Below are 15,357 nucleotides of genomic sequence, written 5' to 3'. Positions count from 1 at the left end.
TCAGAGAATCTCGAGATCAACGAGACCCGAAACGCCCTTCGAAAAAACCCTCAAAAACCATCCAAGCAATAGCTCCATCTCCTGTATCCGTAATAGATTCGTTGCCCCCACAGCCTACTACAAGCCGGCGTTCTTGACATCGTGGGAAAAAGAACTAAAAATAACCCTCACCACGTCGGACACAAAGCTGATTCTACAGACCTCATTTGGCCTGTCCCCGTGTATTTTGCTCCAAGAAAGCCATTATAAAGTCTTGACTAGATGGTACAGGACGCCACAATGGCTACACACACACAAACTTGCGACACAAGACAAGTGCTGGAGATGTGGGATGGTAACAGGTTCTTATAACCATATCTGGTGGGAGTGTGGAGTACTATCTTCTTTTTGGAGAGAAGTGGAGGAGGTCTTACGCAGGCTAAAACCAAATTTCCAAATCACTCCAGAGATCCTCTTCCTCTGGAGACCATCAACGTACTTCCACCCCCTTAGAGACAGACTGCTGGCGTTCCTATTAGATGCAGCCAAAGCATTGATACCCTCCCTTTGGCTGCAGAAAGCACCACCTACACTAGAACTTTGGAAAACCAAAGTCGAAGCAATCTATAATATGGAAGAGCTACATAGCTGGCACACAGACTCACATGAGGGTTTCATTAAAATTTGGCACCCCTGGAGACAGATAAACTAAAGCTTAAAGATTAGAATACACCTTAACGGATACCGGCCCCTATTTGTCATGGGATGTTTGATGCTTGAGGTGTGATCTCCCTGGAGTTGAGAACTTGGTACAATAGCCTATACTGAGGGACGACGGGTGGCTCCGCGGCATCTTGCAGCTCGTATACTAACTGGAGGAGAAGATCTGGTCATGGCGGTGTAAGCCTCGCTAGGAAGGAAGCAATAACTCAAACGCTACGTGGCTAGAGGCTTCCCACCGGAACAGATAAAGATAGAGTTAGACCGTTACACCCTTTACCCCCCCCCCCCCCCCCTGCTTTCCTAATCCCCTCATCCCCCCCCAATTCCCCTATCCACAAGAATTGATCAAAAGTTAATTCTGTCTACTTTCTCTCCCACGGATATGAGGCACCAGAACGATCCATCTATGCCACATGGTAAAGAGTTGCCAACCCTTCCAGGGTGCACGACGCCTCGTTCGCAGGGTCGAGAGAAAGGTTTTATTAGTTCTTCGTATGTTGATTATAAGATATTGCTTTTGCCAAGGTTATAGCATTTACATTTGCCTTGGACCGGGTCGTGGCGGACACAGTCTCTTCCTAAGACAACTTGTTAACTCTGCCACTATACTAGGTTGATAATTCTCTTTGTAATTGGTCTGAGAAAAACTGTTTGTGATGAATATTGAAAAACTTGAATAAAATATGTTTAAAAAAAAAAAAAAAAAAGAAAACTACACTGGGACATACAGGGATCGGAGTGGAAGCCTATGCTGTGAAGCCTGTATAGTGACCAGTGCTTTTAATTACAGGCAAGGGTCTCAATAAAAATAAAATGGGAGCTACGCCAGCCACTACACTGGGGTCGTGGGAACAGCTTCCGCTCTGACTCTGGGTATCCCGGCACTGATAGTCCAGGATCCCAAATAGTGGACACCAGCCAATCAACTACTGATGACCTATCCTGAGGATACATCATCAATAGGAATTTGCTTGATAAACTACCTTAACCTTCCATCAGGTGCAAAGAGATCTGTCAGGCACTGCGCGCGCTTTTTAGTTTTGTTTACCCATGCTAAATATCATTGGTGACTGCTCAAAATGTTGTTGATTAGTTGCAGAATGCTTGAATTTAGGTTTTAATTACCTTTATTAAAACATGTGCCTGTCAGGCAACTTGCGCCCGAACTGGCGGGCTTTGGCATTTCGCCTGATGGAAGGTTAAATATTCGACAGTACTATTTCTGATTCTTTTCTTGCTTTTTGTTCATTCACAGTAGTGCATTTTATTGAATTTTTTTCACATTAATTAACAGCAATTAGAGTTTAAATCTGTTCGGACAAGATTATATCTCTTTTAGGGCTCCTCCACACGGGCGCTGAAATTTTTGACCATCCACGTCACGGCCACTGCGCGAACCAAAATCGCATGAACGAGAGGCAGCTGTGACCAAATCACGATTGCATCAGCTGTTTAAGCGCCCGTTCAGATGGCTAGGGCTACGGCGCATATACGCCGCAGCCCCGGGATACCAGTGGGCACGGGGGGAGTTTAGCTTTGCTAGATTCCTACCCCCTTCTCACCCCCTCTTCGCCGCTTGCCAGCTGCCGACAAGGGGGGGATCCTAACAGAGCTAGTCCCTCCACCTCTCCGCGTAACCCTATGTGAGCTGCCGGCAAGGGAAAGGGGCAGGACTTTAACACACTGGCTCCTGTCCTGTCTCACTCCTCTCATTTCCAGCAGCCAGCAAGGGGAGTAGAGGGGGCAGGAAGGGGGAGTCAGTTTAGCAGAGATGCTGCGAAACTTCCTCTCACCTCCCTTTTTCGGTAGGTCTCATAGGCTTTCATAGGAGCCGCCATATTCCAGCATAAAAGCTATCTTTTCCGTCCGCCTGCTTTTATACAGCAGAAAATCACCCATCTGAATGGATGCATTGGAATCCAATGCATCAGATAGTCGCAATTATCAGTCAGCATTTTATCACAGCATCATCATGATAAAATGATCGTGTGAAGCCAGCCTCAGGGTGCATCCACATGTTGGGTTAGTGCTGCAGGTTTTCTGACAAAACTGTGCAGCATTTTACAATACAAGCAATACCAATGGGATTTCAAGAAATCTCGTCCAGATGCTGCATGAAACATCTGCCATGTAAATTGACCTGTTTAAACTCCACAACATGTTCATTTAGGTCTCTGGCACAGTAGCGTTTTTTTCATCCAGGTATATTCCATTTCTAAAAACTTCACACGCACAGCATACGGACTCTGATATTTTATGGTGCAACACACACTACTGAGATTTTTTTCACGCAGACATGGGACATGGAAGAAACTCATCACATGCACTATTCTGATCTGCTTGATTGACAAGACTTGTCCATCAAATCAATGGCGAGGGAAAATCTTTTGCGAATGGAACATGGGCGGCCTTAGGCCAGCTTTACACGAGCAATAAAGTTGTGCAAGATTTGAGCATTTTGAGACACACAAGTATGAACCTTATTCTTTTCAATGGGGTCAGGCACATGAGCGATGTGTTCACGCATGACACTGCGATGCGATGCTATGCAGGAAACAAAATCACAGCATGTTTTATCTTACTGCATGCTCTCGCATTAGATCGCCCTTTTGTTTTCAATGGGCAGTGCCGACCCCATTGAAAGCAATGAGAGAAACTCTGCGATCCTCTGCCGCGGTTGTGAGAGCCATCCTGGAGGATCTCTGCATCCCCAAAGTGATGCAACACTGTTTTCACATGAAAACGCCTCGTATCCTTGAGGATTTCATTTGGTGGGGAGCGCTGTATGGGGGTGAGATTCAAGGCAGTTAAGTTAGCCTTAGGGCTCCAACACACTTGCGTTTTTTTAACGCAATATTGCTGCGTTTTTTTACTGCGATTGTCAATGGGACTTTCTAATGTTAAAAACCCATCGCACAAAAATCGCAAAGCACAAACTTGTGATGCGTTTTTAACATTAGAAAGTCCCATTGACATTCCTGTTTAAAAAAATGCAGCGATATCGCAGCGTTAAAAAAATGCAAGTGGGTGGGAGTCCTTATGCTGACTATTTTCTTTGTGGATTTTGCTCCTTCAAATGAGGAGGTGAAATCCATATGTAATAGTTGCATATTTTTAAAATAATATAAGTATTGCAAAGCATTGTATAAGTGATTAAAAGATGTCATGTTCAAGTTTCACTAAGAATCTAAAAATAAAGTAAAAGAAAAAAAAATAAAATTAAAGTGCTGCAGAATAAGTTGGGGCTATACAAATAAAGATTATTATTATTAAATAGGTAAAAAAAGAAAAACACCTTTTCCCATTTTATTAGCTAACCAAAAAAACTCTACATGCAAGCTTTTCGAGGCTACTTGGCCTGATAAAGAGGCCTAAATACCCTCAAAAACTTGCATAATATAATTTTTCTGGTTAGGCAAAAAAGATATCACCTCCATAACACCTTTTTTTTTATATACAAGAGTCTTCAACATCACACCCGTTCATTATATAAATATAAACAATAAAGATTAAAACAGAATTGCTAAAAAGTTCAAAAAAGTCTAAACCAATAAAACATTATTTATCCTGTAAGTTAAAAACCATTAAGGAAAAGAAATATGCATTTAGAATTGCATTTTTGCTCACTTCTATTCCCAAAAAAGAAATAAAAATGATCACTTCAGTGTACCTAATTGATGCTACTAATAAGCACTGCAGATTGCTCTGTAAAAAAAAAAGTCCCCACAGCTTAAAGGGGTTGTCCCGCGCCGAAACGGGTTTTTTTTTTTTTCAACCCCCCCCCCCGCTCGGCGCGAGACAACCCCGATGCAGGGACTGAAAAAAAGAACAGCACAGCGCTTACCTGAATCCCGGCGCTCCGGTGACTTCTATACTTACCGGTGAAGATGGCCGCCGGGATCCTCTACCTCCGTGGACCGCAGCTCTTCTGTGCGGTCCATTGCCGATTCCAGCCTCCTGATTGGCTGGAATCGGCACGTGACGGGGCGGAGCTACACGGAGCTACACGGAGCCCCATAGAGAACAGCAGAAGACCCGGACTGCGCAAGCGCGGCTAATTTGGCCATCGGAGGGCGAAAATTAGTCGGCTCCATGGGAACGAGGACGCCAGCAACGGAGCAGGTAAGTAAAAAACTTTTTATAACTTCTGTATGGCTCATAATTAATGCACAATGTATATTACAAAGTGCATTAATATGGCCATACAGAAGTGTATAGACCCACTTGCTGCCGCGGGACAACCCCTTTAATCAAAGGAGAATAAGAAAATTCTAAATCAGACTGACATTTTATGTTTATTTTTTAAAACTAGTAAATATTATTATTTTTTCAAATAAGTAAAACATAAATATATAAATTTGCTATTGCCACAATCTTACTGACCCACTGAGTATACAGTAGTCAACATGTAACTTTATTATTATTGTATCTTGATGCCACCAGGAAGTCCTGGTGGAGACAAGATTGACAGGGGGGTGAGGCACCCTGTAGCTGATTGGCTGCAGACAAGGCTACCCTGCAGGTCCTGGCAGCCCACTATTCTTCTGCTGTTCCTGCTCGTGCCACAGATGGAAGCTCCCCGCTGCTAATGTAAGTATCCCTGGCCCTTCCTCGCTGCTGCTCCCACTGTGCGTTCCTGCCAGGCTCCTCTTTTTCTTCTGTCCCATCTCCCTCCTGTCCCAGACCTGAAGGAAGCTCTCCCTGCTGCTGCTGCGACTCTCCATGGCCTCCCCGGGGCTGCGCTGTCCTCCTGCATTCTGAACTTTTGGCTGCTGTGCGGCGCTGTAGCCTCCCTGCTTCTGACCACTGACATACACAGATCGGGGGGGCCTCCTTGTGCCCTGACAGCGGGGAAGATGCTTCACGGGGGCACTTCTGTCCCGGCTGTGGGGAAGCCACTTACAGCTGTGACTATGCACGGTTGCAGCGGGCCCAGCTTCCAGGGTCCATGGGAGTTAAGGTGACATGGCTGCCAAGCTCCTACCAGCATGCATTGCCTGGCATATACACGCTGCTAGGACCTTCAATACTTTCGCCAATCGGGAGCTAGGGGTGTGACAGGAGCGCTCCTCCATGGAAGCCCTGTCAAACCCCTTGCTTCCAGTGGCATCAAGATACAATAATACCTGGAACTTTTATCATACAGTGATTGCTGTAAACAGGAAATCCAAAATATACTCAATTACATTTTGCTTTCTATGAAGCCCATTGAAAAATGCAACTCATCCAGCAAAGAAAGCCCACGAAAGGCTACATCAACAGAAAACCTAAAAACTTACAGCTTTTGGAAGGCAGGTGTGAAATTTGAAAAAAATGAAAAATGACTGCCTTCCACACAATTTAATGTAACGAAAGCAAGGGGGGTGGGGGCTGAGAAGGCGGCCTTCCACTTCATTCTTCATTCTATAACAAATGATATGTACCTGGATTCAACATTGTATTCAATATTTAATCATATTGTAAATAATGCATAACCTTTTGCAATACACATGAAAGTCAAAACCATTACCAATGTTTCTTACTATTTTCACAGGTGATAAAGTCATCCCACTGTTTGTCCCACAATGTGGAAAGTGCCGAGGTTGCAACACTCCAAACAGTAACGTGTGTGTGAAATTTGAGTAAGTGTTGTAATTATGCAATTGTTAACTATTGTTGGCTCATTGAAGAGTATTCTTTGAGAACTTCCACATTATCTATTTCTTCTTGCAGCATGCTTTTTGTTCACTACAAGTTGATACATTTGTGTATCGATTTTTGTCAATGGAGGTGAATAGAATGTGTCTTTCACTGCGGCAGAGGAATCAAAAATTTCTATATTAGATTCACTGCGTGACTCCTAATTAATAACCTTTATTAAATAATCTAAAATATTCAGATCAAAGGGACAAACAACATATATAAGGCAATTTCCACTGATGTTTACACTAGGTAAATAGTGGAGTAATGAAGGACTAGAAAGAGAGTAGCAAAGGTGGAACTTGTATAAAAGGTAGATAATAGAGATGAGCGAGCACCAAAATGCTCGGGTGCTCGTTACTTGAGACGAAATTTTCGCGATGCTTGAGGGTTCGTTTCGAGTAACGAACCCCATTGAAGTCAATGGACGACTCGAGCATTTTTGTATATCGCCGATGCTCGCTAAGGTTTTCATTTGTGAAGATCTGGGCAATTCAAGAAAGTGATGGGAACGACACAGCAACGGATAGGGCAGGTGAGGGGCTACATGTTGGGCTGCATCTCAAGTTCCCAGGTCCCACTATTAAGCCACAATAGCGGCAAGAGTGGGCCCCCCCCCCCCTCCCAACAATTTTTACTTCTGAAAAACCCTCATTAGCAATGCATACCTTAACTAAGCACCACACTATCTCCAACAAAGCACAATCACTGCCTGCATGACACTCCCCTGCCACTTCTCCTGGGTTACATGCTGCCCAACCCCCCCGCCCCCCGCACGACCCCGTGTCCACAGCGCACACCAAAATGTCCCTGCGCAGCCTTCAGCTGCCCTCATGCCACACCACCCTCATGTCTATTTATAAGCGCGTCTGCCATGAGGAGGAACCGCAGGCACACACTGCAGAGGGTTGGCACGGCCAGGCAGCGACCCTCTTTAAAAGGGGCGGGGCGATAGCCCATAATGCGGTACAGAAGCAATGAGAAGTCCAATCCTGTGCCACCTCCATCAGGAGCTACACACGTGGGCATAGCAATAGGGGAACCCATGTGCCACATACTATTCATTCTGTCAAGGTGTCTGCATGCCCCAGTCAGACCGGGTTTTTTTTATAAATAGTCACAGGCAGGTACAACTCCGCAATGGGAATTCTGTGTGCACCCTCAGCATGGGTGGCTCCCTGGAACCTACCGGCTGTACATAAATAAATCCCATTGCATTGCCCATCACAGCTGAGGTAACATCAGGCTTAATGCAGGTGGGCTTCGGCCCACACTGCATGCCCCAGTCAGACTGGGGTTCTTTAGAAGTGGACACATGCAGTTACAACTCCGTGTGGACCGACAGCATGGGTGGGTCCCAGGAAGCCACCGGCGGTACATAACTATATCCCATTGCAGTGCCCAGCATAGCTGAGGTAACATCAGGTTTAATGCAGGTGGGCTTCGGCCCACAGTGCATGCCCCAGTTTGACCGTGGTTTTTAATACATAGACACTGGCAGGTACAAATCCCTAGTGTGAAGTCCCTGTGGACCCACGGCATGGGTGGCTCCCTGGAATCCACCGGCGGTACATAAATAAATCCCATTGCAGTGCCCATCACAGGTGAGGTAACGTCAGGTTTAATGCAGGTGGTCTTCGGCCCACACTGCATGCCCCAGTCAGACTGGGGTTCTTTAGAAGTGGACACATGCAGTTACAACTCCGTGTGGAGCGACAGCATGGGTGGGTCCCAGGAAGCCACCGGCGGTACATAAATATATCCCATTGCATTGCCCATCACAGCTGAGGTAACGTCAGGTTTAATGCAGGTGGTCTTCGGCCCACACTGCATGCCCCAGTCAGACTGGGGTTCTTTAGAAGTGGACACATGCAGTTACAACTCCGTGTGGACCGACAGCACGGGTGGGTCCCAGGAAGCCACCGGCGGTACATAAATATATCCCATTGCATTGCCCATCACAGCTGAGGTAACATCAGGTTTAATGCAGGTGGTCTTCGGCCCACACTGCATGCCCCAGTCAGACTGGGGTTCTTTAGAAGTGGACACATGCAGTTACAACTCCGTGTGGACCGACAGCATGGGTGGCTCCCTGGAACCCACCAGCTGTACATAAATATATCCCATTGCAGTGCCCAGCACAGCTGAGGTAACGTCAGGTTTAATGCAGGTGGGCTAAAAATTACTAGGATTACAATGTAGGCGAGGGCCCAAAAAAATTGGTGTACCAACAGTACAAATGTACTTCAGAAAAATTGCCCATGCCCAACCAAGAGGGCAGGTGAAACCCATTAATCGCTTTGGTTAATGTGGCTTAATTTGTAACTAGGCCTGTAGGCGGCCCAGTTAAAATAAAAATTGGTTCAGGTGCAAGTTTCAACGCTTTATTGAATTGAGAATTGAAACGTATAAACATTGTTTACAAAAGTTATATGACTGAGCCTTGTGGGCCTTAGAAAAATTGCCCGTTCGGCGTGATTACGTGAGGTTTCAGGAGGAGGAGCAGGAGGAGGAGGATGAATATAATACACAGATTGATGAAGCTAAAAGGTCCCCGTTTTTTATGGTGATAGAGAATGATGCTTCCATCCGTGGGTGCAGCCTACGTATTGTTTAGGTACCGCTGCTGTCCGCTGGTGGAGAAGAGAAGTCTGGGGAAATCCAGGCTTTGTTCATCTTTATGATTGTAAGCCTGTCGGCACTGTCGGTTGACAGGCGGGTACGCTTATCCGTGATAATTCCCCCAGCCGCACTAAACACCCTCTCTGACAAGACGCTAGCCGCAGGACAAGCAAGCACCTCCAGGGCATACAGCGCGAGTTCAGGCCACGTGTCCAGCTTCGACACCCAGTAGTTGTAGGGGGCAGAGGCGTCAAGGAGGACGGTCGTGCGATCGGCTACGTACTCCCTCACCATCCTTTTACAGTGCTCCCGCCGACTCAGCCTTGACTGGGGAGCGGTGACACAGTCTTGCTGGGGAGCCATAAAGCTGTCAAAGGCCTTGGACAGTGTTCCCCTGCCTGTGCTGTACATGCTGCCTGATCTCCGTGCCTCCCCTGCTACCTGGCCCTCGGAACTGCGTCTTCTGCCACTAGCGCTGTCGGATGGGAATTTTACCATCAGTTTGTCCGCCAGGGTCCTGTGGTATAGCATCACTCTCGAACCCCTTTCCTCTTCGGGTATGAGAGTGGAAAGGTTCTCCTTATACCATGGGTCGAGCAGTGTGTACACCCAGTAATCCATAGTGGCCAGAATGTGTGTAACGCGAGGGTCACGAGAAAGGCATCCTAACATGAAGTCAGCCATGTGTGCCAGGGTACCTGTACGCAACACATGGCTGTCCTCACTAAGAAGATCACTTTCAGGATCCTCCTCCTCCTCCTCCTCAGGCAATACACGCTGAAAGGATGACAGGCAAGCAGCATGTGTACCCTCAGCAGTGGGCCAAGCTGTCTCTTCCCCCTCCTCCTCATGCTCCTCCACCTCCTCCTCCTCTTCCTCAACGCGCTGAGATATAGACAGGAGGGTGCTCTGACTATCCAGCGACATACTGTCTTCCCCTGCCTCCGTTTCCGAGCGCACAGCATCTGCCTTTATGCTTTGCAGGGAACTTCTCAAGAGGCATAGCAGAGGAATGGTGACGCTAATGATTGCAGCATCGCCGCTCACCATCTGGGTAGACTCCTCAAAGTTTCCAAGGACCTGGCAGATGTCTGCCAACCAGGCCCACTCTTCTGTAACGAATTGACGAGGCTGACTCCGACTACGCTGCCCATGTTGGAGTTGGTATTCCACTATAGCTCTACGCTGCTCATAGAGCCTGGCCAACATGTGGAGCGTAGAGTTCCACCGTGTGGGCACGTCGCACAGCAGTCGGTGCACTGGCAGATTAAACCGATGTTGCAGGGTGCGCAGGGTGGCAACGTCCGTGTTGGACTTGCGGAAATGTGCGCTGAGCCGGCGCACCTTTCCGAGCAGGTCTGACAAACGTGGGTAGCTTTTCAGAAAGCGCTGAACCACCAAATTAAAGACGTGGGCCAGGCATGGCACGTGCGTGAGGCTGCCGAGCTGCAGAGCCGCCACCAGGTTACGGCCGTTGTCACACACGACCATGCCCGGTTGGAGGCTCAGTGGCGGAAGCCAGCGGTCGGTCTGCTCTGTCAGACCCTGCAGCAGTTCGTAGGCCGTGTGCCTCTTCTCTCCTAAGCTGAGTAGTTGCAGCACGGCCTGCTGACGCTTGGCCACCGCTGTGCTGCCACGCCGCGCGACACCGACTGCTGGTGACGTGCTGCTGCTGACACATCTTGATTCCGAGACAGAGCTTGCGTAGGAGGAGGAGGAGGGTGGTTTAGTGGAGGAAGCATACACCGCTGCAGATACCACCACCGAGCTGAGGCCCGCAATTCTGGGGGTGGGTAGGACGTGAGCGGTCCCAGGCTCTGACTCGGTCCCAGCCTCCACTAAATTCACCCAATGTGCCGTCAGGGAGATATAGTGGCCCTGCCCGCCTGTGCTTGTCCACGTGTCCGTTGTTAAGTGGATCTTGGCAGTAACCGCGTTGGTGAGGGCGTGTACAATGTTGCGAGAGACATGGTCGTGCAGGGCTGGGACGGCACATCGGGAAAAGTAGTGGCGACTGGGAACCGAATAGCGCGGGGCCGCCGCCGCCATCATGTTTTTGAAAGCCTCCGTCTCCACAAGCCTATACGGCAGCATCTCCAGGCTGATCAATTCGGCTATGTTCACGTTTAACGCTTGAGCGTGCGGGTGCGTGGCAGCGTGCTTGCCCTCAAACACTTGCGCTAGCGATGGCTGGACGGTGCGCTGAGAGACATTGGTGGATGGGGCCGAGGACAGCGGAGGTGAGGGTGTGGGTGCAGGCCGGGAGACGGCCGTGTCTGTGTCCTGAGAGGGGGGTTGGATCTCAGTGGCAGGTTGGGGCACAGGGGGAGAGGCAGTGGTGCAAACCGGAGGCGGTGAACGGCCTTCGTTCCACCTTGTGGGGTGCTTGGCCATCATATGTCTGCGCATGCTGGTGGAGGTGAGGCTGGTGGTGGTGGCTCCCCAGCTGATCTTGGCGCGACAACGGTTGCACACCACTGTTCGTCGGTCGTCTGCACTCTCAGTGAAAAACTGCCAGACCTTTGAGAACTTCGGCCTCTGCAGGGTGGCATGGCGCGAGGGGGCGCTTTGGGAAACAGTTGGTGGATTATTTGGTCTGGCCCTGCCTCTACCCCTGGCTACCGCACTGCGTCTTCCAACCTGCCCTGCTGCTGCACTTGCCTCCCCCTCTGAAGACCTGTCCTCAGTAGGCTTAGCAGACCAGGTGGGGTCAGTCACCTCATCGTCCTGCTGCTCTTCCTCCGAATCCTCTGTGCGCTCCTCCCTCGGACTTACTGCAATTACTACTACCTGAGTGATAGACAACTGTGTCTCATCGTCGTCGTCCTCCTCACCCACTGAAAGCTCTTGAGACAGTTGCCGGAAGTCCCCAGCCTCATCCCCTGGACCTCGGGAACTTTCCAAAGGTTGGGCATCGGTCACGACAAACTCCTTCGGTGGGATAGGAACCATTGCTGCCCATTCTGGGCAGGGGCCCGAGAACAGTTCCTGGGAGTCTGCCTGCTCCTCAGAATGTGTCATTGTAATGGAGTGAGGAGGCTGGGAGGAAGGAGGAGCAGCAGCCAGAGGATTCTGAGTTGCAGCAGTGGACGGCACAGAACTCTGGGTGGTCGATAGATTGCTGGATGCACTTTCTGCCATCCACGACAGGACCTGCTCACACTGCTCATTTTCTAATAAAGGTCTACTGCGTGGACCCATTAATTGTGAGATTAATCTTGGGACGCCAGACACGTGCCTCTCTCATAATCCCGCAGCAGTCGGCTGCGATACACCTGGATCAGGAGCTCGGCCTCTGCCCACACCCTGACTTGGGCCTCCGCATCCTCGCCCGCGTCCACGTCCTCTAGGCCTACCCCTACCCCTCAACATGGTGTATTACCAGTAGTGCAGAAACAGAACGCTGTAATTAAATGTGCCGATTATTGGCCTGTGGTTGGAGGCTGACTTCGCTTACGGAACGCACAGCAGAGCCAGGAAAGAATTTTGCGCAAGCCTGTAGTGAGACGTAGGTGCCTATGACTGAGCTAGTGGAATTCACAGCGCAGAAGCAGTCAAGTGTCCAAAGGCCACTAGTAGGCCTTAAGTGTTTTGCTTCTATTTTTTTAAAGGCTGAGCTGAGACAGCAGACAGATACTGTAGGCAGCGTATATATGTATACTGTTTCCCTCTGGACGGGATGACGGCGGTGATGTAACGGGCAACGCAGAGCCAGGAAACAATTTTGCGCAAGCCTGCTGTAACACTTAGCTGCGTATTAATTAGGACTACTACCCCGAGCAGAGACGCAGTACACTCAAGACGGTCACAGGCAGCCCAAAGATAGTATTTTTCCCAAATTTATTTGAAAAAGCCCACTGCCTATATAGACAGTATATCTCTTTCACCTTTCCCACTGTCCCTGCCTCACCAGTACTGCCCCTATACGGTGTAAAATTACAGCAGACTGTTTTTCTCTGGACGGGATGACGGCGGTGATGTAACGGGCAACGCAGAGCCAGGAAACAATTTTGCGCAAGCCTGCTGTAACACTTAGCTGCGTATTAATTATGACTACTACCCCCAGCAGAGACGCAGTACACTCAAGACGGTCACAGGCAGCCCAAAGATAGTATTTTTCCCAAATTTGTTTGAAAAAGCCCACTGCCTATATAGACAGTATATCTCTTTCACTTTTCCCACTGTCCCTGCCTCACCAGTACTAGCCCTATACTATGTAAAATTACTGCAGACTGTTTCCCTCTGGACGGGATGACGGCGGTGATGTAACGGGCAACGCAGAGCCAGCAAAGAATTTTGCGCAAGCCTGCTGTAACACTTAGCTGCGTATTAATTAGGACTACTACCCCCAGCAGAGACGCAGTACACTGAGGACGGTCACAGGCAGCCCAAAGATAGTATTTTTCCCAAATTTTTTTGAAAAAGCCCACTGCCTATATCTCTTTCACCTTTCCCACTGTCCCTGCCTCACCACTACTGGCCCTATACTATGTAAAATTACTGCAGACTGTTTCCCTCTGGACGGGATGACGGCGGTGATGTAACGGGCAACGCAGAGCCAGGAAACACTTTTGCGCAAGCCTGCTGTAACACTTAGCTGCGTATTAATTAGGACTACTACCCCCAGCAGAGACGCAGTACACTGAGGACGGTCACAGGCAGCCCAAATATATTTTTTTTCCCCAAATTTGTTTGAAAAAGCCCACTGCCTATATAGACAGTATATCTCTTTCACCTTTCCCACTGTCCCTGCCTCACCAGTACTGGCCCTATACTATGTGCAATGCTCTGCACGGCCGATATACAAAAAAAAAAAAAAAGTGCAACACTGCTAAAAGCAGCCTCAACAGTAATGCACATGGTCAGATGTGGCCCTAAGAAGGACCGTTGGGGTTCTTGAAGCCTAAAATAACTCCTAACACTCTCCCTATAGCAGCAGCAGCATCAGCAGCACTTTCCCTGATCTATGTCAGAATGCATCTGTGGCGAGCCGCGGGTGGGGCCGATTTAAATACTCGGGTGTCACCTGATCTCGCCAGCCACTCACTGCAGGGGGGTGGTATAGGGCTTGAACGTCGCAGGGGGAAGTTGTAATGCCTTCCCTGTCTTTCTATTGGCCAGAAAAGCACGCTAACGTCTCAGAGATGAAAGTGAAAGTAATTCGAACATCGCGTGGTGCTCGCCTCGAGTAACAAGCATCTCGAACACGCTAATACTCGAATGAGTATCAAGCTCGGACGAGTACGTTCGCTCATCTCTAGTAGATAACCCAACATAGTTAGAGCATCCACCAGAGTCTTAGTATATTCGAGGGTGAATGATGGCAAATACCCTATTAAATTATATTGCCTATACAGTGTGAACTCTGAGGGCAGTGTATGGTTTTTCAGGTAACTGGTTCAACGCCTTTCTGCCATACAATTGGCTCTTCAGGAACCACAATAGAACCTCTCTATCACAATAGAAGTGCAAAATGGACAATAAACTACACTCTGCACTTTAGTCCTTGTGGGGTAGAAGCAGAGAAACGCCCCACTTAGGTTAAAAAAATTCTTCAGATATGAGCTGCCTTAAAGACAGGGGTAAAGGCAACCAGGTGGATACCAAAGGCTGTTCCCACTATGTTGTGAGGGTGTCTGTTTAGATTTAGAATCCACATGATCAGACCAATTAGTAGACTTAGATCATAAAAAGACCAGAGCCGAATAATCCCTGAACTGGCCAAAATCAATATATATGCAGGTATGAAAAAAAGAGAGAGTATCCCCTAGCATTAATGCTACTACCCTAATGCCTACGCTACTATAAGAACAAGGTCATAGACTGAGTAGCCAGAAGTAGGAAAGGTTGTGGTGAGGTCCACCAAAATAACAAAGCAGCAGTCAAAGTTTATAGCCTCCAGCCTTTATGGTAGACTGGAGGTGTATGGCTGTTGTAGGATTCAGGTCTCCTTTTAAGGCCCTGTGTCTGACACTCCCCCAGGGGGTGTAGAGATGAACCACCAATCATTCTGTGTTTCACACTATCCGCCCAAAGTGGGCTGATCAGTTCTATAGTTTAAGTAAGATATCACCAAAAGATGGAGAGAAGTCCTGATCTTGGGGTAAAGACTAACCTGTCAAATGATCTCCGGTTAGGGTATACTGTATGAGTGTACACACTCAGCGTACAGGATCAGCAGCGGATATGCATAGAGAACTAAGGAGTTAGTATGTCAGTCGCCATAGCAACGACGTATAGCGTGATGATGTCATGCCGCTGGCGCGATGATGTGCGCCAGCATGACGACGCGTCAGATCACGTGATGCTAGACAGATAGTTTTGATTATTTATTATTAAACTATCTATGATGTA

General features: G+C 48.4%; 1 protein-coding gene across 1 annotated transcript in view; it reads left to right on the top strand.

Annotated features, from left to right (window-relative positions):
• The window catches only part of LOC136572947 (NADP-dependent alcohol dehydrogenase-like), a 48,703-nt gene that overhangs the window by 19,900 nt on the left and 13,446 nt on the right, over positions 1 to 15,357 (top strand). Inside the window, exon 4 of the mRNA XM_066573991.1 lies at positions 6,236 to 6,323. Within this exon, the coding sequence (XP_066430088.1) occupies positions 6,236 to 6,323 (88 nt within the window). The remainder of the gene's footprint in view (positions 1 to 6,235; positions 6,324 to 15,357) is intronic.

This window comes from Eleutherodactylus coqui, chromosome 7 (genome assembly GCF_035609145.1).
Source record: "Eleutherodactylus coqui strain aEleCoq1 chromosome 7, aEleCoq1.hap1, whole genome shotgun sequence".
NCBI lineage: Eukaryota > Metazoa > Chordata > Amphibia > Anura > Eleutherodactylidae > Eleutherodactylus > Eleutherodactylus coqui.
The sequence above is the reverse complement of the archived record's forward strand: the minus strand, read 5'-3'. Positions and strand labels throughout refer to the sequence as shown.